The sequence below is a fragment of the Tursiops truncatus genome, chromosome 1 (assembly GCF_011762595.2).
Source record: "Tursiops truncatus isolate mTurTru1 chromosome 1, mTurTru1.mat.Y, whole genome shotgun sequence".
NCBI lineage: Eukaryota > Metazoa > Chordata > Mammalia > Artiodactyla > Delphinidae > Tursiops > Tursiops truncatus.
Genome location: NC_047034.1, coordinates 34955580 through 34980674, shown reverse-complemented (window position 1 = coordinate 34980674; position 25095 = coordinate 34955580). Strand labels below are relative to the sequence as shown.

Here is a 25095-nt window from a genome sequence, read left to right as displayed (position 1 = left end):
TGCACAGAAGAAAGGCCACGTGAGGAAGCAGTGTGGTGGTTGTCTACAAGCCAAGGAGACAGGTCTCCCCAGAAACCAACCCTGCTGGCATCTTGATCTTGCACTCCCAGACTTCAGAACTGTGAGAAAACAAATTTCTGTTGTTTAAGCCACCCAGTCTATGGTATTTTGTTGGGGCAGCCCTAGCAGATTCACACACCTACTCTCTTCCCGTGCAGCCCCCCAACCCCTCTATCGTGGTAAAATACACACAACAGAAAATGTACCATTTTAACCATTTTAAAGTGTACGGTCCAGTAGCATTTAGCTGAATACGACCCCACTGTACGGATCTACCACATTTTGTTTATCCAGCATCAGCACCCCTTCTCGCTTGAACTGACACCATCAGGATTTTGCCCCTCCTCCTCCACCAAGACAATGCCCATCAAGGTCACTAGTGACATCTATGCTGCTAAATCAGTTCTCAGTCCTTTTCTTAGCTGACCTGTCATCATGTTATCCCAGTTATCACACCCTCCTTGAAACACATTATGCGGCTTCTGGGACACCGATCCCTCTTGGTCCTCCTCCTACACCACTGCCCACTGTCAGCTGCTCAGTGAGGTGTCCCTGACCACTGTATATTAAAGAGGAAACCCTCACACCCACCCCTTACACTCTCCAGTCCCCTAACATGCTTTATTTATTTATTTGTTTATTTTTGGCTGCTTTGGGTCTTCGTTGCTGCCACACCGGCTTTCTCTAATTGTGGTGAGCAGGGGCTACATTTCCTTGCGGTATGCAGGCTTCTCATTGCGGTGGCTTTTCTTGTTGTGGAGCACAGGCTCTAGGCACGTGGGCTTCAGTAGTTGTGGCTCGTGGGCTCTAGAGCTCAGGCTTAGTAGTTGTGGCACACGGGCTTAGTTGCTCTGTGGCATGTGGGATCTTCATGGACCAGGGCTTGAACCCATGTCCCCTGTATTGGCAGGCAGACTCTCAACCTCTGCGCCACCAGGGAAGCCTCTTTTTTTTTCAAATTAATTTCTTTCTTTTTGGCTGTGCTGGGTCTTCACTGCTGTGTGCAGGCTTTCTCTAGTTGCGGTGAGCAGGGGCTACTCTTCATTGTGGTGAGCGGGCTTCTCATTGCGTTGGTTTTTCTTCTTGCAGGGCACGGGCTCTAGGCGTGTGGGCTCAGTAGTTGTGGCTCGCGGGCTCCAGAGCACAGACTCAGTAGTTGTGGCTCATGGGCTTAGGTGCTCCATGGCATGAGGGGTCTTCCCGGACCAGGGCTTGAACCCGTGTCCCCTGCATTGGCAGGTGGATTCTTAACCACTGTGCCACCAGGGAAGTCCCATGACATGTGTTCTTATCAGTTTTGCCTGTCTTCCTCCAGTTCTATGTGCTATGTAGGCTCCATGAGGGCAGAGACCTTGACTGTTTGGTGCAATCTTAGATATCCAGCAACTGAAACAGGGCCTAGCACACAGTAAATGCTTAATAAATGCATGTTAAATAAATAAGTGAATAAATACATGAGCATCTGTGAGTCTCTAGGACAATCCAGCCACAATTCTACTTGTCCATTTTCATACAGAAGCTAAAATACTCCTTGTGAAAGTCAGAAGAGCAGCACAGACAGAATCTTTCCAAACTGGGAGGCACTTGAGATGGTGAAGTTTGGAGGAAGACTCAGCTTTTCTGGAGAGCTGCTGAGGTGCCTGAACAGTGAAAGAAGCACCACCAATTCCCTCTTTCAGATTATGGAGCAATATTTGAGGATGTAGAGTGATGCTTCTCGGACCTTCATGTGCCTATGACTCATCAGGGGATTTTGCCAAAATACAGATTCTGATTCATGGGTCATTGGGGGTGGGGTGGGGGAGGAACTGAGATTCTGCATTTCTAACAATCTCCCTGATGATGCTGATGCTGCTGGTCTATGGACCTCTCTTGATTAGCAAGAGACTAAAAGTCTGTATTGTTTGACATCTGAAGAAATCAGGTTTCAAAAGGCAAGCAGCAGAGTCAGCGGCAGTGAGGGGGAGCTACCTGCACTTTGTTTCAGGGTGAAAACCCACTGAGTAGTACAGATGCTGTGGCCGGCAACCTCTAAAATGAACCCTATGGTCCCTGCCTACTGGTATTCATGCCCTTGTGTAGTTCTCTCCCTTTGCGTGTGGGCTAGATTTAGTGACTCACTTCTAGTGAATGGAGTATGGAAGAAGTGATGGGACGTAACTTCTGAGATTAGGTTACAAAGACTGGCTGCTCTCTTGGGCACTCTGTCACTCACTTGCTTGGAGCAAAGCCAGCTGCCATGTCACGAGCAGCTCTATGGTGAGGCCCATGTGGTGCAGAACTGATGGAGGCCTCTGACCAACAGCCAGCCAGGAAAGGAGGCCCTCAGTCCAACAACCTGCAAGGGACTGAATCCTGCCAACACCACGTGGATCCTTTCCCAGTCGAGCCTTCAGAAGAAACTACAGCCCTGCCCCCAGTACACTCACTGTAACCTCAAGAAACCTGGAGCCAGAGGCCCCAGCTAAGCTGCACCTAGATTCCTGATCCACAGAAACTGTGACATAAAAATAAATGCTTATTGTTTTGAAGTTGCTAAGTTTTAGGGTAATTTATTACACAGCAATTGATCATCAATGCAGATGCTAAGAAAGGATAACATTAATAATTAACAATTAACAAGGCCTACTGGACAGGCATGTACCCAAGGTTCATGGAGTAGATTGAACACTAGCTATATAGATATATGTGGAACCAGGTCAAGTCCACACAGCACTGGTGCACTGTGTAAGGAGTTCCATACATATATCTCAGTTCTGGGCGTTCCTTGAGATGGAGGATGTGTACAACCCCAAAAAAGACAATAGCCAGACATAAAGTACACACTGTCAGGACATGTAACAGCAAAGGAGAGGGGTCCTAAAAGTCTGGGCCCAGGCAGAGTTTCCAGACTGGGCCCAGTCTGCATACTTATCACCTGTCACCTTCCTGTGCAGGCAGGTGGTCTTCTCTATCGCCTGTGTCCTGCACTCCATTTATTATTTTAGGAAACACTGTGGTTATTAATGCTGCATCTTTTCAATGAAAGACTTTGATGAGCAAGTTAATCATTTTTTAACCAGAAAAAGAAGTGAAACAAAACAAAAGTCATCATTTGAATGGGTGCAGTTTTCCATGTTTCCTTCGACAGTGGCCACCCTCTCCAGCTCTTATGATGCTTCCTCTACCGTTTCTCCCCACCCACAAACTCCCTCACCCCTCCACTTAGCAGGAAGAAAATGTGGGCAGGATGAGGCCATTGTGCTTACACACACAGTCACCCCAGGACCTGCCTGCTCCCCTGCCTGTTTACCCACGACCGACATGTTCCTCGCTCTGCGGGAGCAGACTAGGCTCTTTGAGGGCAGGTATCGGTCAATGAGGGGAGACAAGGCCTGGTGGCCCTGAGGGGACCGACTGGCTTGAGAGTCATTACCAGAGTTTCCGTCTGCCTAAAACGGGCAGCATGTGAAACGCTGTGTGAGTCATGAGGGGTTCTCAACTAAAGGCAGTTGTGGTGCTGAGTCAGGGCTTGGCTAATGAATGGTGCAGACACAGCCACGTGGAAGCAGCAGGCTGCTGGGCCAGGACCCTCTGTCACTCTGCAGGGCCAGCAACAGGGCTAGAGGACAGTGTGGTTGCCCCTGAAAGGTCTCGGGCGGGGGCTGCTAGCCCAGATGCCTCAAGGTCAGGCTGACTCTGGTCTGTAAGCAGAGGCTGAGACGGCCTCTGAACTTGTATTTCTTTGAAGTAGGGACCAACCCACTAGGAAGAGTCTTCATTGTCACAAAGCAATATGAGCTAAAACATCCTAGCCCCTTGGTCTACTTTTTGTTTTCCCTTTTTTAAAAAAATAGATACATGGATCTAAAGAAATGTTTCCCCACTCAGTGAAAAGCCATAAAGCCAGAGAGATGATAACGGCAACTGAATTCAGCCTCAGCATCGGGGAGTTTCGGGGAGAGCTGGGGACTGTGGTGAACTGGGGGCGCCTGACCGCCTCATCTAGGCAGCAGCCCGTACTCCACAGGGAACTGCGGCCGCGTGGGCGTGCAGATCCAATGCTGCTAGACCTAGTGATTCTTTCAAGAGAAGCTAGAAATCTAGATTTTTTTAAAAAGTAAAATCTCCCAATATTTAAATGGTTCAATGTTTTCAAGACAGAGTGGACTTAAAGGGAACACATCTATAGGCCTTATCTGGCCCTCGGGTTGCCCACTGATAGACTTTGGCCTAGGCTGTTGAGGGAGATGCTGCAGTGAAAGCAACATGGAAAGACAGAGGTGCCTAAGGGGAGAAGCATGTCCTTGCTCGTTGTCTTTGCTGCCCTCCATGCCTGCCCTGGGCAAGGACACACTGCTTAGACAGGGAGAAATACTCTGGCTAAGCCCAAGGCCCCTCTGATGCTCAGACCTCTCTTCTAGCTACACTCACTCCCTGGCTGACCAGCTAAATACCATCAGTACACAATGACCTCACACTGTATCTCTGCTCCAGGTTTCTTCCCTGAGCATCCAATTCCTATGTTCAGCTGCCTACTTAGACTCTCCACCTGGAGGGCTAACGGGTACCTCAAGTTAACATGGCCACATCAACACTTTGTCCTGATTGCTTCTTCCACATCTTGTCTTCCCCAGCTCCACAAATGGCATCACGGCTTCCCTGCTGCTCATGTCAAAAATGTAGAATTTTTCTCTTTCCTCACATTCTATATCCTACCCGTCAGCAGGTCCTATCAAAGCTGTATTCCAAATAGATCCTACACCTGACCCCTCATCACCCTCCACCATTCCCTCTCTGGTCTAAGCCACCACCACTCCCGACCGAGACTGCACAATAACCTCTGGTGAGGTCTCTCCCGCTTCTCTCCACATTACTCTATGGTAACTTCTCCATGAAGCAGATTTTAAAAATATATTAAAAAATCAGATCACAACATTCTTCTGCTTAAAACTTTCCGATGGCTTCTTCAAATCTAAACTCATTGTTGCCATGACTTTGGGGCTTGATGACCTTGACCATCCCGTGGCTCCTTCTTTCACTTCATTTAGGCTGCTGCTTACACACCGTCTCCCCAGAGAGGCCTTTGCTGAAGGCCCCTCTGCAGTGTCTCTCCCTCTTTCACCTCTGCCCCGATCCCTTAACTTACACTTCCTTATTCTTCTAAGCACTTATTACTACCTCATGTTTCTGTAATTGTCTGTGTCCTCTGCTGGAACATGAGCTAAATGGTATCCAGGTTTTTGTCTCTTATTTCACAATGTATTCTTACATCTTATGACCGTGCCCAGCACACAGCAGGTGTTCAGTAAGTATCTGTTGGGCTGGAGGAATCAACATAGGTCCCTACGTAAACTTCCAGTGACCGAAGCTAAGGCCCAATCAGTTGCTCCCTGGAAAGTCTACTCACTGGTTGAGGAAGGCAAAGAGGTATCTCATGATAATCAGAGTGGTTTTGGGCAGGACCAGGAGGACCTTCCGGATGTGCAGAGCTCTCTCCTGCAGGTTGTCCATTGCTGAAAGAAAAAAGCCATGCGTTACCCTCCACTGTAACTGAGATCCCAGGAAATAGTGGTCAGAAGGCTCTGACTAGCAGCGGGTGCAATATGGAGAGCAGCCGGTCAAGTCCACACAGCACTGGGCCAGTGTAAGGAGCTCCATCTCTGTGGCTCCTTGGGGTGGGGCTGTTGTGATGGGGCATGCAGGCTCCAGAACCCTCTGCGGGTCAGGACTTAAGATATATGCTCCTTGGGCACTGAAGGGGTTGGAGATGCTCCCCAGAGCATCTATCACCCCCTTATTACAATACCACAGGCAAGGAGCTGACCAGAAACTGCTGTGACTGCTCGACACCCAGCCTTGGAGGGCCTACATGTGGGGAGAGGGAGGGGCTGCGCAGGTCCTGTCCTGCCCACTCCACACGTGCATCACCTCATCCCCTGGACAAGTCTGGCTTATCTTCCCCCCTCCCTTATCTGCAGTGGGGATGAGGAGAATGTGGCCAGAGGCAAGAAATGGCAGGCCCCTGTGTAAGCAGTGATATCTGGGGAGAAAACCAGAGAACTTTCCTGACTCTTGTGCTGTGGACTGATTAATTCCAGGTACGGCCCTAGGCCTGTGCTTCCCTCATGGCCCGCCTCCCCACTTTCACGGTGTGCCATGTGGATACTGTCATTTTCTAGGAGAGTCTCTCCATGAAAAAGAAATGGGAGGTACTAGATCGGGAGCAGATCTCAAGGGGAGGATTGGGCAGCTAAGGTCTCTTGTACTGTCCTGGCAACCCCCATCCACTTAGGGTATTCCACCTAGGCCCAGCCCTGGAAAAAGACATGAAGGTAGGAGGGATGCATATATTCAGTCACCCACAGAACACATTTCCACTAGGACTCCCACAGATAGTGAGTAAACCAATAAAACAAGAGAGCTAGCTTCCTGAGTGCTCTGGGTCCCTCTCTCAGAATAACAGAGAGGGACAGTGCTCAGGAATCAAACTGGAAACTCGGGGGTGGGCGGTGGGGGATGAAGACCTTGGTTGATCTGGGAAGAAAAACTTTCTCCATTTCAAAGGCATTGCCTCCTCCAGCCTCTGAAGCCACCATTTCAACGGCGTCTGCTTCCAGAATGACCTAATACTAATCCAAGTTTCCGTGGACAACAAATGAGAGGGGGGTCCAGTATAATGATCTAAACTAAATGGCCAGGAATAGCTTTTCAAGCCCTAAATTTTAGAGTAAGAGGCAGAGAACCTCTAAGATACCTGCTTTATCTAAAGATCAAGTAGGGACTATCTCTCTCTGAGAAAACATCCTATCACTACTTTTAAATGTGCAGAGGCTTTTATTCCTAGAAGAACACATATTAACACATCTCACAGGTAAGTCATGCCATATTTAAAGCAACAAGCAGGAAATATTTGTAACACTTATGTATTCTCCCTTTGCATCATGAAAAGCACAAGCACTAATATATGAGCTTCTAATAGCTGAAAAGGACTGTGTCTTATATATGAACATAAATGTATTTTAATGAAGAAAGATAAAGCCCAGCGAAGCAACAGAGTTTAAAGTGAATCAGAAAGAAAAAAGCCAGGAGTTCTGACTTGTGATCCAGACTCTTCCTGAAAAGTCATTCTTTTTCCTCCCCTACTAGGGGATAAAGGAGTGAAAACAAGGAAGAGAAACTTCACCAAGGAAAAGGAAAAAAGGAAAACATTACTGGAAAGCTTATGAGAAAAAAAGACCCTGTGGAAATTTGTTATCTGTTGCTATGAGGCGCTCTGGCCCAGAAGCCAATCTGAGGCCAGGATGATACTTACTGACGCAGGCCATTAGGTCATGGAAGATGTCCTTGGGGAAGAGAGGGTGTTCCAGCCCCCGGAAGTAAAGCTTCAGGACGCCAGCTATGGAGTCCATGTCATGGTCATTCTGGTCTCCAGCCAGGGGGTCCTCTCCTAAGGATAAGCAATCCCCCCAAAAAGGAAAGAGAGAGTGAGAGAGGTAAAAACAAACAGGATGAAGCAGAGGTGGTGGGGAAGGAGTGGCCTATTCAAATCTTCATCACAGTCCATCAGCTTTCTGCCCAGCATGTTGGCCATGAGTACGGCAACCAGGGACTAGCAAAAGCAAAGACTGCTTAGGCTCAGGGGCCCCGGGGCCAGAGGAGGGGCACAAAAGTCCATTACATAAATTTGCTTGTGCCAGACTGGTTCAGGGACATTCCCTCTGGGCTGGGGATGGGACACAGCAATTGGCTCTCTCATGAGATCATGAAACCAGGCTGGGACTGAGCCCCTAGGGGAGGGAAATGAGGCCAGGGAGGCCAGCCCCTCTGATTAGCTCTCTCTCCTCTTGGCCTGTAACAAAGCACACCTACTTACAGGAGAACAATCATACTGGAGTTCCCTATGGAAAATTTCATATCAGATGTAATTAGATTTAATGATAGGACCAACCTCAAATTGAAACTATATATATCCATTTCAGTGACGGAAATTGCCAAAGCTTGTCCATTACCTTAATAGCCCACAAGATAATAAATGGGCTAAGATGAACAGGTGCATTCGCTCTGCCACCAAGGGTTCTGGATACAGCCATAAACTGCCCAGATATCATAGTTAACTTCTTGGGTTTGGGTAGATCATCTGGAGGAGAGGGGCAGGATGAATGGGGCTGAGAAGGAGGAAACTGGGATGTACCCTGGCACCTCCCTGCATCTCTGGGTAGGGGTGGGGGGATGTCTACAAGACAGAAGGTGCTGGGCTGAAGACGGAGGCAAACTGGCTTGCTAACCTCTGGGTACCTCTCAGAGAGAAAGCGCGGAGCTAGTATCCTGGGGGGCTGGCAAACATTTGGTCTTATCTTTCAGGCTGTTTCCTCACCTCTCTCAAAGGCGTTTTTGATGTCATTCACTTCCACCTGCGATCCTGACACTCGGAAGATTCCCTCATGCTGTAGTCCTAGGAAGACAGGGAAAAGTGATCAAGGAGACAAAAAAGCAAATTCACCACCATGGCTCCAAGCCTAGTTGAGTGTCTGTCTCCCTCAGCCAGTGTGTATTTAAGCATCCTGTCTCTCTTCTTCAGGCCAGAGGAGGAAGTCTATACAAGGATGGTGGAAAAGTCACTGGAATGAATATGAGGCATTGGCCTAAAGAAAGCACCGAGTCAGAGACTTAAGGGAAGAGATGTCTACACCATTTCTGATTCTGACAGAGTCTATGAGGCAGGCTCCTTCTCCAGCCTTTGCTTCTCTGTCCCCAGCTACAAAGTAGGGAAGTGATTCCTGGCACCTGCTTATCCCTAAGGGTCAGGGATGAGATTTGGGGGCATGGCAGGCAAGCCATTACACACCACCAGAGTTTCATAGGGTCTGAGATCATACTTAGTGCTTTAGCTGTTCTAACACTGTTCGGCTGTTCTAGAGGACAATGCTTTCACTACTTATGAAAAAGGGAGGACATAAATTGGTACAACCACTATGGAGAACAGTACGGAGGTTCCTTAAAAAACTAAAAATAGAATTACCATATGATCCAGCAATCCCACTCCTGGGCATATATCTGGAGAAAGCCATAATTCGAGAAGAGGCATGCACCCCAATGTTCATTGCAGCATTATTTACAACAGCGGTCCCCAACCTCTTTGGCACCAGGGACCAGTTTTGTGGAAGACAATTTTTCCATGGATGGTGGGTGGGGGTGGGCAGAATGGTTCAGGCGGTAATGCGAGCGATGGGGAGCAATGGGGAGCGGCAGATGAAGCTTCGCTTGCTCGCCCGCCGCTCACCTCCTGCTGTGCGGCCCAGTTCCTAACAGGCCGTGGACTGGTACATTGTAAATCAACTATATTCCAATGTAAAATTAAAAAAAAAAAAAGAGAAAGAAAGAAAAAGGGAGGACATGAAAAGACAAGTGGTCAGTCAACAGACAGCATTGCAGGCACTGTGCCAGCCACTGGTCCTTGACTGCAGTTTGACTCTAAAGGCAACATGCCTCAATGCCACACTAGAATAATGTGCATGAAAACGATGTCTTTTTGAAGTTTGTTGGGGTAAAAATAATAATAGAAAGTTAATGCATGTGTGGTGATTGCTTCTGTGCTTATAGCCACATAAAGCAGGGGTTACCAGCAAGCCCATTTTCTAGGTGAGGGGATTGATAAGGGATGACCAGCATTAGGTTATACAGGTGATAAGAACCAGATCCAGGGGCCCAGGCCTTCTGACTGCAATCATGTACTCCTTCCTCAATGCCAGGCTTGTGAGTCCTATTGGAGGGAAAGCGCAGAGGGTGGGGGATCCCATTTGTCAGCCTGACGGTGGATACGGCTCACAGAGAGCACCCCACATGCAACTCAGAACTGGGGAGGGATCCAGGAAGCATGAGCCCAGGGGCTGGACTGAGCTAGCGTCTTTTATCATATCAGGCCTGTCCAGTTTTTCTCAAGAGCACCGTGGCTCAAACTTGGGCATTTTGTCAAAGTCCCTCTGTTACAGCACGATCCATCAACATTTTTGAATCTCAAACAAATTTCTTCTTTGGAAAACAAAACAGAATAATGCTACATTTTGTCCACTGTTTTAGGACTCCCCTCTTGATGGGGGTCGTGTGGTGGTGGTGACTGGATTCTACCAGCTAGACCTTTGCAGTAAACCACACAGGCCAGGACTGAATCCCGAATCCAACTGTAGCAATAGTAAGAAGTAAGCGGGGGAATTTAATTACCTGGCTTGTAATAGGGCTTAAGTTGTCTGTTCCTCTAGGGGAATCTCCAGAATATCCCTCACAGAATGGCAGGCAATGTTAAGACCCCAATGTAACTACCATATTAGTCACCAATGGGGTGTAACAGCCAGGTAATGCCGTATAAACAAAGAATGTAAACAGCAGGTTTCTCACAGAAACAGTCACCTACTCAGCGACTCGTCGGAAACACAGTATAATATAAGGAACTGTCATCTCAGGGACCAGGCTACTCAGTCTCATGCGTGCAGCCAACAGTTTGCTGAGAGAGGATCATCTCAATACTTTTTGGTAGATTAGACATCAAGGACAAGCCAATTTGGCCCACGGGCCCAGAACAAGAAATCAGAGGAGAGCTGATTGGAAACCAGGCAGCAGGCCTGAGGCACACCGAGGTCCCTTTCTGTCTGGTTTCCATTTCCCCTTGAGAACCGAAGCTTTAGAAGGGCCAACATGTGCTCTTGCTCAACAGATAGAATCTTTAGAGTGTCTAATCTGATGATTCTGAAAGTAGGAACATTAATAAATGGTCGGTTTCCAGAAAGTGAAGGAGAAAAGCACTTGGTTTTTTATTATAACGCAGGTAAGGCCTCACATAACCAAGCTGACACGTGCATGACCTTTCTCATTTTTCCTTAGTGCTCACTAACATAAAAATATAAAGCCAGTCAGACTTGGGCAAGTTATTTGGAAACGGCACAAAACTGTCCATTTTGCGCTGGATCCAGCTGTTGCCCAGAGCTGCTCTGCTAGAGAAGTCTTGAAATGATTGCCACACCACCACCTCTTGCTCACGTGTCTCTGCTCCCTTCCTCATGGAAATGGTGGGGTTTTTCCATCCTGATTGAGTCTCAGTTGTTCCTCACATCCCTTCTCTTCATTTAAGTCTTCCTGGATCACCCGGACCCACCATTTACATGTGAGCCTCAGCTTTCTCATCTATATAATGGGGACTAGAACATCTACCTCCAAGGGAACATGAAGATAGTAATGATGTGCAAATTTTGGCAGTTGGTGGGCCACAGATGTTTTGGGAGCTGACAAAATTTATGGACCCTATCCCCATGAAATGCACATATACAAACATTTTATCCATCATCTTTAGGGAGTTCAGGAATACCTTAAGTCCCTATCTGGGGGAAAAAATTCAATTTGCTGAACAATTTTTTTTTTTGGACATACCACACGGCTTTCGGGATCTTAGTTCCCTGACCAGGGATTGGACCTCTGCCCGCTGTCGTGGAAGCGTGGAGTCCTAACCACTGGACACCAGGGGATTCCCTGAACAAATATTTTTTGAACAGCTACTACAGACTAAGGTTTTTTTTTCTTCTTTAAATCAACAATATATTTATTTGCTTCATCTTATAATATTTACACATAAAATGGCTTCAGAATTGCTGGCTCACCACCCTGTGATAAAAACAATTATCGACTACTGTGCATTATTTTACAGTTCTTTTTGTTGTTAGACTTATAGTATATAATCAAAATACTGTTTTTCAAAGAAACTTAGATTATTTTCTTCCTCATCTCCTCAGTGTGCCTATGTTATTCGTCTGTAATACAGTTAGGTTTATTTGTTACCTTTTGTATTCCATTTGGAGTTTTACCCACATCTTTGTTTTATATATTTGTTTATTTATCTTTTGAGTACGGAAAACACCCATGTAGTTCTAAAAGTCAAAATTACACAAAAAGGAATACTCAGAGAAATGTCACTCTTCTCCCATTTCTCATTCCCCCATTCTTTTCACTTTTTTGACCCATTCATGTAAATAACCAGTCAAATATTAGTTTCTGGATTCATCCTTCCTGTATTTCTTCTTGCAGAAGTGACAAGGCACATGTATATTCTTATACCCTCTTCTTTCTTACATGAAAGGCAGCATGCTATAGATACTCTTTTGCCCTTTGCTTTTTTCCACTTGACAATATATCCTGGCAACCTCACCAGATCATTTCATGGACATCTTCCTCATTCTTTTTTGCAGCTGCATATTCTCCCACTGTGTGCATATACCATAGTTTATTCATCTATTCTTCCATGTATGGCATTTAGGTTGTTTTGTTTCTAATATTTTGCAATTACAAATGAGGCTGCAATAAATAACTTGTGCAAATGTACTTTCATATTTTGGAGGTGTATCTTCATGGTAAATTCCTAGAAGGACAGCTGGATCAGATTAGTGCATATGTAGTTTTGTTAGATGTTGCCAAATTCCCCTCCAAAAGGGTTGTATGGGTTTGCATTCCCATCAGCAATATGTGAGCATACCTGTTTCCCCAGAGCCTTACCACAGAAATATGCTAAGTTTTGGTCTCCTCATGTACTGTGCCTGTACAGGGGCAGGGACAGGTACATTCAAGCCACGATATCCAGAACGCATCCACTTCTCAACAACTCCACGGCTGACACCCTATGCCATGTCTTCCCTGGGCTACTGCAGCAGCCTCCTATTTCCTCCTATGGTCTTATCTCTACACAGCAGCCTGGAATCCTTTAGAAAGATCACTCCCTGTTCATAAATTCTCCAACAGCATCCCACTCGCTTAGAATAAAATCCAAACACCTACCTTAGTCGACAAAACTCTAAGAGCCTGGCCTCTGGCTTCATCTCCTGCCACTCTCTTCTCCACTAACTCTGCTCCAGCCGCACGGGCATCCTGCGTGCTGGTCCTTGCATATGCCAAGGATCTCTGCATGTGATGTTTTCTCTCCCCAGAACACTCTTCCCCAGATACCCATGTGGCTCACTCCCTGACTTCCTTCAGGATGGCAAATGTCACCTTCTTGGGTGACCTAAGAGTTTCCCTGAACAATCCACCTAGAACAGTATCCCCTCTCCATTCTCCATCTCCTCACCTTGCTTTATTTTTCTTCATGACACTCACCAACACCTGATATATATTAATTTGTTTATCAACTGATCATCTATTTATTGGTCCTTTAGTAGAAAGTAAGGTTCATGAACACAGGAACTTTTTCTTGGTACACAATGCGCAATCAATATACACACAGATGGTCCTCAACTTACAATGGTTTGACTTAAGACTTTTCGACTTTACGATGGTACAAAAGCGATACACATTCAGTAGAATCTGTACTTGGAATTTTGATCTTTCCTGGGCTATTGATACGTGGTATAGTACTCTCTGTGACGCTGGGCAGCAGTCATGGGCTGCAGCTCCCAGCCAGCCATGCAGACACGAGGGTAAACAGACGATACACTTACAATCATTCTGTACCCAGATAACCACTCTGTTTTTCACTCAGTATTCAATAAATTACACGAGACATTCAACACTTTATTATAAAACTGGCTTTATGTTACATGATTTTACCCAACCGTAGGCTAATATATGTGTCCTAAGCACGTTTAAGGTAGGCTAGGCTAAGCTATACATGTTTGTGTATAAGACTTGCAGGTTAGGTGTATGAAATGCATTTTTGACTTTAGATATTTTCAACTTACGATGGGTTGATCGGGATATAACCCTATCATAGGAAGATGTGTGCTTGCTGAATGAATGAATGAACAGAATGTATGGATGAGAGAATCCGAGTTCAGACTCTCTTGTTCCTATTGTCCTTTAGGCACAGATAATTCTTCCTCCCCTGAACTCAGTTTGGACTTATCTTTGCCAACTGCTTGACTATTAATCATTACCATCTTGTGAAATTTCTTATACTGCTATTCCGAATTACTATAGCTTATCTCTTTTTATTTAACTTTTTACTTGCTTATTTATTTTCTCCCAACTGCGTCTTAAAACCAGGTAAAGACAGGGTTACCCCTGTTTTTGTTTTCCTATTTGGCAATGCATGGTGCTCAGCACCGATCAGGGGCTTGATAAATATTTACTGACTGTTCAATAGTGCTGTACAATGCTGTTACTTCTGGTGGATGGAGATACAATGAAAAATTTGTAGCTGATTGGAATGGCATAAGTTGTAAACATGCTAATGCAATTATTATTCCAAAAATAAACCCAAGCAATGCCCCAGTTTATTGGGAGGAAGGAGGAAGGGAGAGAACGGCTGCTTCTGAATTGAGACCAGTGATCATCTACATACCTCCTTAGCGCCAAGAAGGTCATTCTGTCACTTTTCTTATAACTAGGCAGGATAACATCTAAGAACAATTTCTGATGCCCAGTTCCTAGAAATCTTCATGGTGCTTACTCAGATATCTGTGTTTTCTAAACACTCTTACACTTGGAAGACTCAATTCACCTCTTTCCCTAAATTCTGTCCAACCAGCCTAGGAGCTGGTGAGGAATGGATTTATGAGATTCAGCGTCATCCAAGCAGAAGACAGCGTGACTTAGTTGAGAAGGAGCCAGCCCTGCCAGACTCTCAAATGTTGGCTACAACCTTAAGAGTAGCTACCAACTGAGCTCTGGAGATGCCCTAAACAGTGAGACCAAACCAGAACAAAAACTGAATATTACCAGGAGTCAATGCAATATTGTAAAAGGAGCTAGTTTTCAAAGCAGTCTGCTGCAGAAAGCCAATGTGACAACAAAGGTCCAGGCTATGCAGTGGGAGATACCAACATGGGCAAAGACGGTGAGTAATGGTGAAACTAGCGTCACCACACTGGACCAGCTAGACTTACTCACATAACAGCTATAATTTAAAACACACTCTGTGGGCTTCCCTGGTGGCGCAGTGGTTGAGAGTCCGCCTGCGGTCCGGGAAGATCCCACATGCTGCGGAGCGGCTGGGCCCGTGAGCCGTGGCTGCTAAGCCTGCGCGTCTGGAGCCTGTGCTCCGCAACAGGAGAGGCCACAACAGCAAGAGGCCCGTGTACCGCAAAAGACAAACAAACAAACAAACAAAAAACTCACTCTAAGCTAGAAAAGGGAGTGTGGTAAGTGGCTCAGGCACCTGGGGGTCAAAAATACATGATATTTTTCTCTCAATGTCTAGGTGTGGCCATTCTGAGGTAGCAAACATTATGTGAACAAATAAGATTTTATTCCTCTTTGGAGAATGTCAGGATGGGAAGTCAATCTCTATTCTTACTCTATAAAGAATTCCTGGAAGTTCTTCCCAGTTCTTGCACAAATATGGGCAAGGCTGTAATCCTGCTTACCGTGTCTGCTGATAAACCGGATACAGCTTTCTACCACCAAAGGAATTGCCTGGCTGGAATCCTAAAAAGCCAAAGAAACACAACATTAGAATCTTCAAAGAGAGACAGCCCAGGGTCAGAGAAAATGAGCCAAAACCACGTGGAACTTGTCTCAGCTGGATCAGTGGCTGGTCCACAAGAAGCATCCAGCCTGGCCTCCACGCTCCAAAGCACATGCACAACCATCTACTTGGAATGCCTCATACCAACGTCTTAAATTCAGTGCGTCCTATATGAAACTGATCATTTTTATCCCACGGTCCCCCCCCGCCGCAGCCATACAATCAATCAATACATACATATATTCTGTCAAGTTTGCCTCCTAAATCCATTTATTTCTCTCCATCTCTACTGCCACCAACCCAGTCCAATCCACCAGTATCTCCATTCCCATCCCTGTCGTCCTCCAAACCAGTTTTTCTTCCCTCATATTGGTTAGGTGATCTTTAAAAGTGCACATTCCATCGTTTACTCTCCAGGCTAAACTCTTTCAAGGACTCCTCGTTACTTTCTGTACGCAGCCTTGCGTGTCTGGGGTCCTGTCTTAGCCTCCAGTTTTGTCTCCTTCTGCTCCTCAGTAAGTCCTCCTTTGCTCATGGCTTTGCGTGAGCTGCTGGAATGCTCCCCTCACCCTGGACCCCCACCCCCAGGGATGCTTTCCCAGACTCCCCAGATGAGATCAGAACCCCTGTCTACGGGGTCTCAGCACCTTGTACTTGGCCTTCACAGCCTGACTGTGACTTAATTGTGTGGGTATGAATATTTGTTTGCATTTGTCACCATTGGAGCTCGAGTTCCACAGGGCAGATCCTATGTTAATTCTTGGTGTCCATCTCTGGCCATGATGCTCTCACATAGCAGGTGCTCAATTAATATCAGTGGAAGGTAGCAGAATGAATCAATGGGAGCAGCAGAGAGGAGGTTTGTTTGGCATAAAAGGCAAGAAAGAAAAAAACCTAACTCTTGGAAATAGTGGAAACTAATTGGTACTAACTTAAGCAGCAGGCCTCCCAGATATCAATCTTTGCTCTGCCATTTTTGCTCTACAATCCTGCCATTTATTTAACTTCTTTTGGCCTTAATTTGGTATGTACTAACTGGGGAGGGGGATTGGTGGTGAGGAGAGTAACAGTTCCTATTGGCACATGAACACACTGCTTACCATTTACAAAAGAATTTATAGAGGTGTTGGGTCATATATTAAGTGCTTTAGATGGATTGGTCCTGGTAACAACCCTATGGGATGTGTATTATTATTATCCTCATTTGACAAGTGAGGAAATGAAGGCTTAGCAAGGTGAAATAGCTGCTTATGGTGACCCAGCTGCTAAGTAGAAGAGCCAGGATTCAAAACCAGGCAGTCTCCCCCTGAGACTGAGCATCTCACTGCCACCCATACTGCGTCCTAGGAGCTTGGCAAACATAGTCAGGTGTGAATACCAAATATTACTGAAAACCAGTAGGGTTTTCTAGTGCATCTAAACGCACAACCACTCAGTTACAGGGAAGGAAGGGACCAGGCAGAGTGACCTTAGTCCTAGTTAGAAAGGGCTTTAGATGTTCAGGACAGAGACTGGGCTCTCCAGTAGGATGGGTCCTGTGGCTTCTGCTCATTTCACAGGTTGGTTTGTGCCTCTCCCCCGGCTCTAAATTTTCAACTGTAGCTGGCGGTTTGGCCACTAATAGGGAAGCAGCTGGGTCCCATGAAGATGCCAGGCTGAGAGAAGAGCTGGCGTGGCCTCCAGCTCCTGAGCTTGCCGGAAAGCCAGGATGCTGCCAGAGGACGTACTGTGTACCAAAGTGCAGCTGGAGTCAGGAGGGTCTCAGAGACCCAAATGCTCGTCTCATGACCCCCAGACCCGTCTGCTTCCTCCAGCTCTCCAGCTTCAGTAGCCAGTGTCTGCCTTCTTGTTGCCATCAGTAAATTCTACCAGTCAGTCTAGGCTGGTCTCAGAGGAAGAATCTTTTTCAGCTCTTCCTTACATTAATGAAGAAACTGGGTTCCACTATAAAATAAAACCCCAAACTTAATTTTTTGGAGGTCTTTTTATGTTTACAAACATTGTTATTATACTTTTCATTTACAAACAGTAGTAGCAGTGATAATGAGGACAGTGATATGAGGGTTTGTAAAGTTTTTCTGGTCCTAAGACCCAGAGGGAAGCAGGTTGGGAAGCTCACAGGTTATGGTTTCAATAAGTTACGTGAGTGCAAAATTCTGCCTCAACTTGTGGTAAAAGGAATATCAATGATAGCTAAAGGGAAGCATGCAGGGTTGCAGAAAGTAAAGCATCAAAGACATTAACCTGCATGTTCATGGTTACCAGAAGTGGCCCAGAGGATAATCTGTGGCAGACAAGAGTGGGCCAGAGATGACCTGTCCTACTGCAGAGGAGTATTTTCCTAGTCCCCAATGCTCCAGTGGAGCTTAAGTCAGAGTCCAGTGAAAACAAAGGACAAAGGACATTACAAGGACAAAAAGTCATGAGGGCTCTGACTCTCTCCTTGTAATGTTTCTGAGCTCCGAGTGAATCCATTTCCCCAGGACGTGCCCTGGTGAAGACCCTCACTTCACCATAGATCTTGCATACAACTGATCGAGCAGTGTCTATGTGTGTTCTTATTCAGTGTCTGTCTCTCCCTTTCTTCCTCTCTCCTTCCCTCCTCCAGTGTTAGAATCCATGTCAGTTTAATTCTTTTGTTCATAATATTTTTGGTCATTTAACCCCAGGGTTGGAAGGGCCCTTGAAGGACGATCGAGTCAAATCCCCATTCAATCAGATTAAAGGAACTTTAAACCAAAAGTGGAGGGAGAAAAGTAGCAGACATAACTTGGAAGAGATAGTACAGCAGGGGTCCAGTGATTTGCAGCGGAAAGCAATCAAGAAGGTGGCTAGATAATGTCTAAATATGCCATTGTTTGGCAGAATTTCTCACACATGAGAGAGTTAGGATTTTTGCCAGGTACTGATCTTTGTTACATTTGTTAGGTTTACGTTTTCACCAGGGAGAAAATACAAGTCTTGACCCCTGATTAGATGTGGGTAATAAGGAAAACAGAGGCATCAAAGATAAGATGTGGGGCTTCAGGGATTGTGAAGAATAGAGGGTCTCCATAAGAGTCGAGAAGTAAGGGGAGGTGCTAAGGAACCGAAAACGTGGTGGGAAGGTGAGGAGATGGATGCTGAGGGTAGGAGTTGCCACCGCAACTCTTGAGCATCAACGTCCTGCCCATCAGTTAGGAGTTAGATCTAAAGACTCAGAACGACAACGTTACAGAACAAGTGGACGCTTTGGGAAGGAGAGAAAAGAGACAGAATCATCCAAGGCAACGCAAGTGACAAGGGAAAGAATATGGAGGGAAGTCAAAAGAGGACCAAGCCTTGGGGAAATGCTTACATTTCGAGGAACAGAGAAAGATGGGCCAGCAAAGAAGATACGGAAGTAATAGGAATGAGAAAATTCTGGGCTTGACGGGAGCAGGCAATGCTTGGAAGCAGCAGTTGAGGCATCTCTTTTTGAAGGAAAGTCAGATGGTCTGAACCTAGGCTTTGCTAGGGTCAAAAATGATTGGAACGCATTGGGTAGACTCAAAAGCAAAAGTTACACAGCTCTTCCTCTTGTTTGGCTGATTTGCCATAAACAACCAAACAAATTTTATTTCCTGGTTATGTATACGTGATTACTCCTCTTCCAAATTACTCACTATTTACCTTTCTGACTATCTTAGAAAAACTCTTCACTGATCCACCATTAGATCTGAGCTGCTGGAAAAAAAGTGAATGAAAATAAGGTCTTTACTTGATTGGGGTTTCTGGTGCATGCTGGAACTCTTACACAAATCTAGCACCTGGCAAATATGCTTTGCTTGCAACTGCCTAGGCACAGCAGGATGAAAACCAGATGGGAGCAGTTCTTTTCTGATTATGAGCCCAACCAGGGACACAGATCACCTGCCAAACCGTGGCCTTTGGCACTCCTGCAGCCAGAGTGGTCGCACCCAGGCTCCATCTATATGTAGGAGGCTCAATTTCAGCCCAGGAACTGAAAGGAACAAACTTCAAGGTCAATCCTGTTCTTATTTTCGAAGGGGGGTGGGATAAAAAACATTGCTCCCTCTTTAAGATATCCACCTATTAATTTTAAATGTAATAAATGATCCCGGGGAGGCACACCGTTCCTCTCTAGTTTTAACTGAAATTATGAAAGAAAGGGGAAGCAGAAACAAAGAAGAGGAATAGAGGAAAGAGAACTGCAATGACATCTTTATAATTTAAAAAATGTGTAATTGCATCTGATGGTGTTCTCATTAAAAGAAGATCCAAAATAGAGAAGGGAAAAAAATTAGTGACAGCAAAGCTAAGACAAGTGCGGGCTATGTTATCAATTTCCCCAGCTGGACTGCCCAGCCAGCTGAAGGAGTGAGATCAGCTGAAGACCCTGCAGGGGCTACCACCATCGCAGAAACCATGTGCCCTCTCCATTCCATTAACTCCCTGCGGCTACAGCCACTGTGAATTACCCAAAATGATTTTTTAAAGGCTGGATCAGCTTTCCCCTGAGTAGACACAAAGACATTTCTGAGCTCTCTCCACCCCCTCTCTGCTAACTGCCTGCTGCATAGCTGGTATGAGCTTAGGGGATACAAAACCATTTTAGTATTTGCCATAAAGTATAATTAGGAAGTCCAATTTGCAACTGCAAAAAAAAAAGAAAAAAACCTGTCAATTAATTTTTTTTAAACAAGCATAAGTGCTGTTTAGATTATCCACTGATGTGGACTGCCCATGCCGAGCTAAGATCCCTCCTAAGGTGGGTCATGAGAGCTGGTTGCTTACAGCTCAGTGTCAGATTTGAATACAACTCTGAAGATAATGCACATAATTGCAGAGCTCAATGTCTCTTGCTTATCATTCCTAGACCAGACTTATCTTTACATTTTTAGTATGTCTTAGAAATACATCTAAGATGACCATGCCACCAGAAACAAACAAAAACCTGCAAACTTGGTCTAGGTGATTAGATGCTGTGAGTTACTGTCATATTGGTATACATGTATGAAGTGTGAGGCCTCTTTCACGGTCTCCTAGAGAAGTAGCACCAAAGATAGTTCTGGCACAGTCCGCCACAGTCAAACCAGACCACTAGCATGTAAGAGCATAAACGACTAGAGAGGAGAGGAACGAGTCCCTGCCCCCCTCACTAATTTGATGAAGTTGCCGTAATATTAAACATACTATGACTAAATGGTACATTCCAAATGTAAGCATGAAGTCAGAAAAGTGTCTGTCCCATCCACACTGGAGTTCCATAAATATCTGGGATCTAACCATTTCACGCCAGACAAGCCTGCCTCTTGCTGGGCCCTTACCTGTTTCCTCACAGTTGAGCTACGCCTGTGGTTGAATCCAGCAACAGGGAGGGAAAAGAGAAAATGAGATTAAAAACAATCTGTGAGGTAGTTAATGAAACAAACCACATTAATCAGCTCAGTCCCAGAAGTGGCTAAGAGACTTGATAAGTTACCTTCCAAATGAAGCCCAATAAAGCGCTTTTCACAAAAGCTTAGAGGTCTCTGGTTTTAATGTCTGCCACCATTCAAAAGTAGAATAGGAGGGAATTGGTTCAATTTGCAGTAAAATATATATAGGTCAGACAACAGGAAGATTTCTCCATTTGCAAGGAGACACTAGTAAACACCAAAGGAAGCTATGGTTTTCTTTCTCTTGGAAATAAATCCTTAGGGAAAAGATAAGGAGCGATTTTCCCGGAATTTAGACAGTAGAGTGTCCAGACTGGAAGGAACCTTGGCGATTCCATAGGTCAATGCTTTTCAAGCTGTGTTTAGCCTTGGAAGCTTTTTCTCCAAGGGAATCTGACTCAGACAATAATACCCAAGCAAGGAGAGCAGTGATGTCTCTTTGAGTGAGGGAAGGAGGTAGGGACCAGAGCCCAGCTGCTGGGCACCTTCTGCCACTTCCACTAGGCTCTTCTTAAGAACCTCTTTGGAATCCTAGAGCTCCTTGGATCTAGGTGATTGCTCTGTCTTGTCTTTTTTTTGGCCACGTTGCACAGCTTGTGGGATCTTAGTTCCCCTCACAGCGACTGAACTCATGCCCCCTCCAGTGGAAGCATGGAGTCTTAACCACTGGACTGCCAGGGAAGTCCCTCTCTATCTTGTCTTATGGATGAGGAAACTGGAGTTCAGAGAGGGAAAAGAGCAGCCCAAGGTCACACGGTGAATAACACAGCATAAGGGAATTCAGCTCAGCTCTTTTCACCTCCATAGAGCCTTCTGCATTTATGGCACTTTAGGTGAAATTACACTAAGACTTTAGCACCAGGAAGGTATATTCTACAGAATTCCATTATCCTGGTTCCCTCCAGTCAACAAGACTAGTATATTAATGGGATCTTTATTGTGATCCACAATGACAAAACGATGAAAGCCAAATGAAGCTATTTTTAAGTAATGAGCCTATAATTGTAAATGGCCTCATGACTATTGTGTGTGTGTGTCGCCAGATATACGTGGTTTATATAATGGGCTAACGCAGGGTCTCTAAGGAGTCCGGCCCGTTAAAGCTCTTTCCCCAGTTAAATCAGCACATTTTTAGGCATCTGAGAACCGTCGGCTGAATGAATGCCTTGCTCGCCGCCAACTCACGAGTTTTCTCATAGCAGCTCCGTGACTGAGAGGGAAAATATTTGGCTGGGGTGGGGGAGGGCGGGGAAGGTGGGGAAAGATTGGGAGGGCTGCATACTTGTACATCAGGCGAGGATGTCTACCAATGCTGTTGGCAAGCAATGCAATGTAATATTTCATTATTAAGCGACACTCGCTAATTAGAAGCTGTCATCTTTTCCACGTATAAAAAAAATTTCAGGTCAAATGCTATCTTCTGATCCTCATTCTCTAGGTCAGAGACCTCCCAAAACCCACATGTTGAAGTCTAAAAGCTAAGGTTAGGTTACCAGGATCCTCCAGCGTCGAACATTTCTTTTCCGTGCAACGCAGTGGTTTTGGGGGGGTCTCTGGGACTATTTTGGCAAACGGTAACTCTCTTCACTTAATTCTGCTCGGCAAATCCCATTTCCATTTGAGGCCAGATTGGGTCAGCAAGGTAAAGGAATGGAAGCCACCCCTGCCCTAGGCTACCCCTTTGCAAAGTCATCCAACACTTCTACAACTCAACTCCTTGGCTCTTTCCCAGGTTGGGATGGCTCTACCCCTCTGGCCTCTCTTCATCCCTTCCCAGGGCTGTCTCAGGCCACACCTACCTGGCCAGACTGCAATCTGTCCGCTGACCTGTTGGAAAGACAAAGGCAAAAAGCACATGTTGAAGCAGACGGGGTGAAAGGGGGAGACTTGCTCCCAGGAATGACTGTCTGCCCGGCTCCCCAGGGAGCCCCGAGGATCACGTGTGACTAGCTTTCCAGGCAAAAAAGAAGAGAGCACCCAGGTCCTCTTTCTGGGCCTCGTTTCTGATGCTTGTTCCCAGCCCAGGGCTGCTGGTATCCTGAAACCTTAGGATTGCCAACTCTGCTTCCCAGTGGGAAAACGGGTGGATGCGGGGGAAAAATAGCAAGGCAGAGCATATCTTAGAGAACAAATTATTAGAAACTTTCCCAGAGATGAAATTCAGCTTCTCTTCTATGTGTGCTGGGTGTGTGTGTGGTGGGGAGGGAGGGATGAACCTGCTTGCCCTTCAGGCTGTGAACACACACACACACACACACACACACACACACACACACACACACAGTTCAGGGTGGAAGGGGAAGAAGGAAGGAATAGTTATTTGGGGAGAGGAGGAAGCATACATCGAAATTCTCGTTTTAGATTCATACTAAATTCTCACTTCCATTACACTGGGCTGAAATGACAAGGGAAAAATATTTAAAATGCTGCTACTGCTTTTAGACTGTGGTTCTCAACCCAACAGTGGGCCCTAATACTAAGCTGGATGGATCATACACAGTCTTAAAAAATGGAATTGAAAATCTTAATGCTCATCTGAAGTATTCTTATGTTTTTTAAAAATATGCATGTGCACTTGGGCCATTATGTAATCTGTGTTGCTTTTTTTGGGTCCACAGTTAACCCAGCTTGGTCTGTATTAGACCGTATTAGATAAACCAGGGAAAGGGTAAGCAGGCGCTGAGCCGGGGAAGGAGAGATTGGCTCCCAAGCTCCTCATCCAGTTGCCTGGAAAGGCGACTCTAAGGGCCGAGGTTGGGGGGGGGGGGGGAGGGGGGAGGGGGGGAGGGCAGGGCTTTTTCTTGCCTTTAAAGGTTGCTAATTGTTGATTACAGTTCAGCTCATCTTGAGCAACACCTCCCCCACCCCAACAGCCTCTTACCAAAGGCTCAGCTTTCATCTGCAAAAATATTATTCAGAGCCATTATTTCTAACATCTGTCCCATTTCCATTCTGGAATATTCATACACATCAATTATCCCTCTGTGGCAAGAAACAAGGGGCTCTTGCGTTAGTGACAAATACATACAGAAGGCAGGGACATGATGACTTGCACACAGGAAGACATATTTTTCATTATTGCTAGAACTTGTCATCTTTAGATGAAGGCAATTTGCAGCACTGATGAACAGTCACCAACCTTCACCCCTTCATAATAGCACACTTGGTGCATGTATGTGTGTTGCAAACACACACACACACACACACACTCTCTCTCTCTCTCTCTCTCTCTCTCTCTCTCTCTCTCCCGCCCTGTTCCCCATCTCACTTATGGGTCATGCTTAGATTATCCTGGCAAAAAGAAATCACAGTTATAACTTGCTTCAAATAGTTCTGGGCTTTTCTTCCTCCGATTCCCCACGGAGCAATCTGATAACTCAAGAGTAAAGATTTTCTATAAGCAAACTTTGGATCTCAATGCCTAGACCTGTTCAGCCCGAGTCCCCTGGGTGTTGCGGAGGGAAGACAACAGAAGTTACTTAACAGGCTTTCTTCACATAAAAGAAAATGCCTTAAAAATCACAAGATCAAAGACATTAGAGATAAAAGAATTAATCATCTGGGGGAATCGTTCAGGGCAGGAGAACAGGGTAAGAAGGGCGGGTAGGAGGCTCTGATTTCTGGGGCCATTGAGCCAGTGAGTGCTGTATACTTCCCTAGATTCTGCAGTTGGTCTGAAGAATTTATTTGAGAATGTTAGACCTCTGTGGGTGCAGGTTTTGCCTTTCACTGGTGTTAGAACACCAGTAGCCTCCCCCTCCCTATCTTTAAGTGAGGAGATCAGTGGGGGAGGGAGGAGGGGCAGGGCCTTCAGAGGTGTCCCCAACTTGGGAATCCCATTAATCATAGGATGCTGAGAGCTGGGCAGGAGACCTGGGCAAGGTGCCAAAAACCCCAGGGAAGCTTCTCTTTCAACCCCTGCCTTCTGTTTGACAGCTGAGGAGAGAAAGTCCAGAGTGCCAGTCCGGTCCTCTGCCTTGCTACTTTCCAGGGTCTGGTTAAAATCATCCTATGAGACCAGATAGTCGATTCAGCACCACAGCTTCAGCCTGGCCAAAGCAGGGAGAGGGCTGCCTCTTAGCACCAGGACCCTTCAAAGCAGAAGAAAACCTCTGCCCCACCTTGAAGCTACAAACAGCTGCAGTCTGCCCATCAACCCTGCCCTTGAGAATCCTCTCCTCTTTTCTCCTCAGA

The 25095-nt window shown here is 45.9% G+C and overlaps 1 protein-coding gene across 9 annotated transcripts in view; it reads right to left on the bottom strand.

The window, feature by feature from the left end:
• Positions 1–25095, bottom strand: part of SRGAP2 (SLIT-ROBO Rho GTPase activating protein 2) — a 237761-nt gene that overhangs the window by 21508 nt on the left and 191158 nt on the right. For all 9 annotated transcript variants that reach the window (XM_033852663.2, XM_033852657.2, XM_033852660.2 and 6 more), the window contains 6 exons: positions 22701–22728; positions 20791–20815; positions 15381–15441; positions 8417–8494; positions 7355–7489; positions 5450–5555 (listed from right to left, as the gene is read on the bottom strand). In XM_033852663.2, the coding sequence (XP_033708554.1) occupies positions 5450–5555; positions 7355–7489; positions 8417–8494; positions 15381–15441; positions 20791–20815; positions 22701–22728 (433 nt within the window). The remainder of the gene's footprint in view (positions 1–5449; positions 5556–7354; positions 7490–8416; positions 8495–15380; positions 15442–20790; positions 20816–22700; positions 22729–25095) is intronic.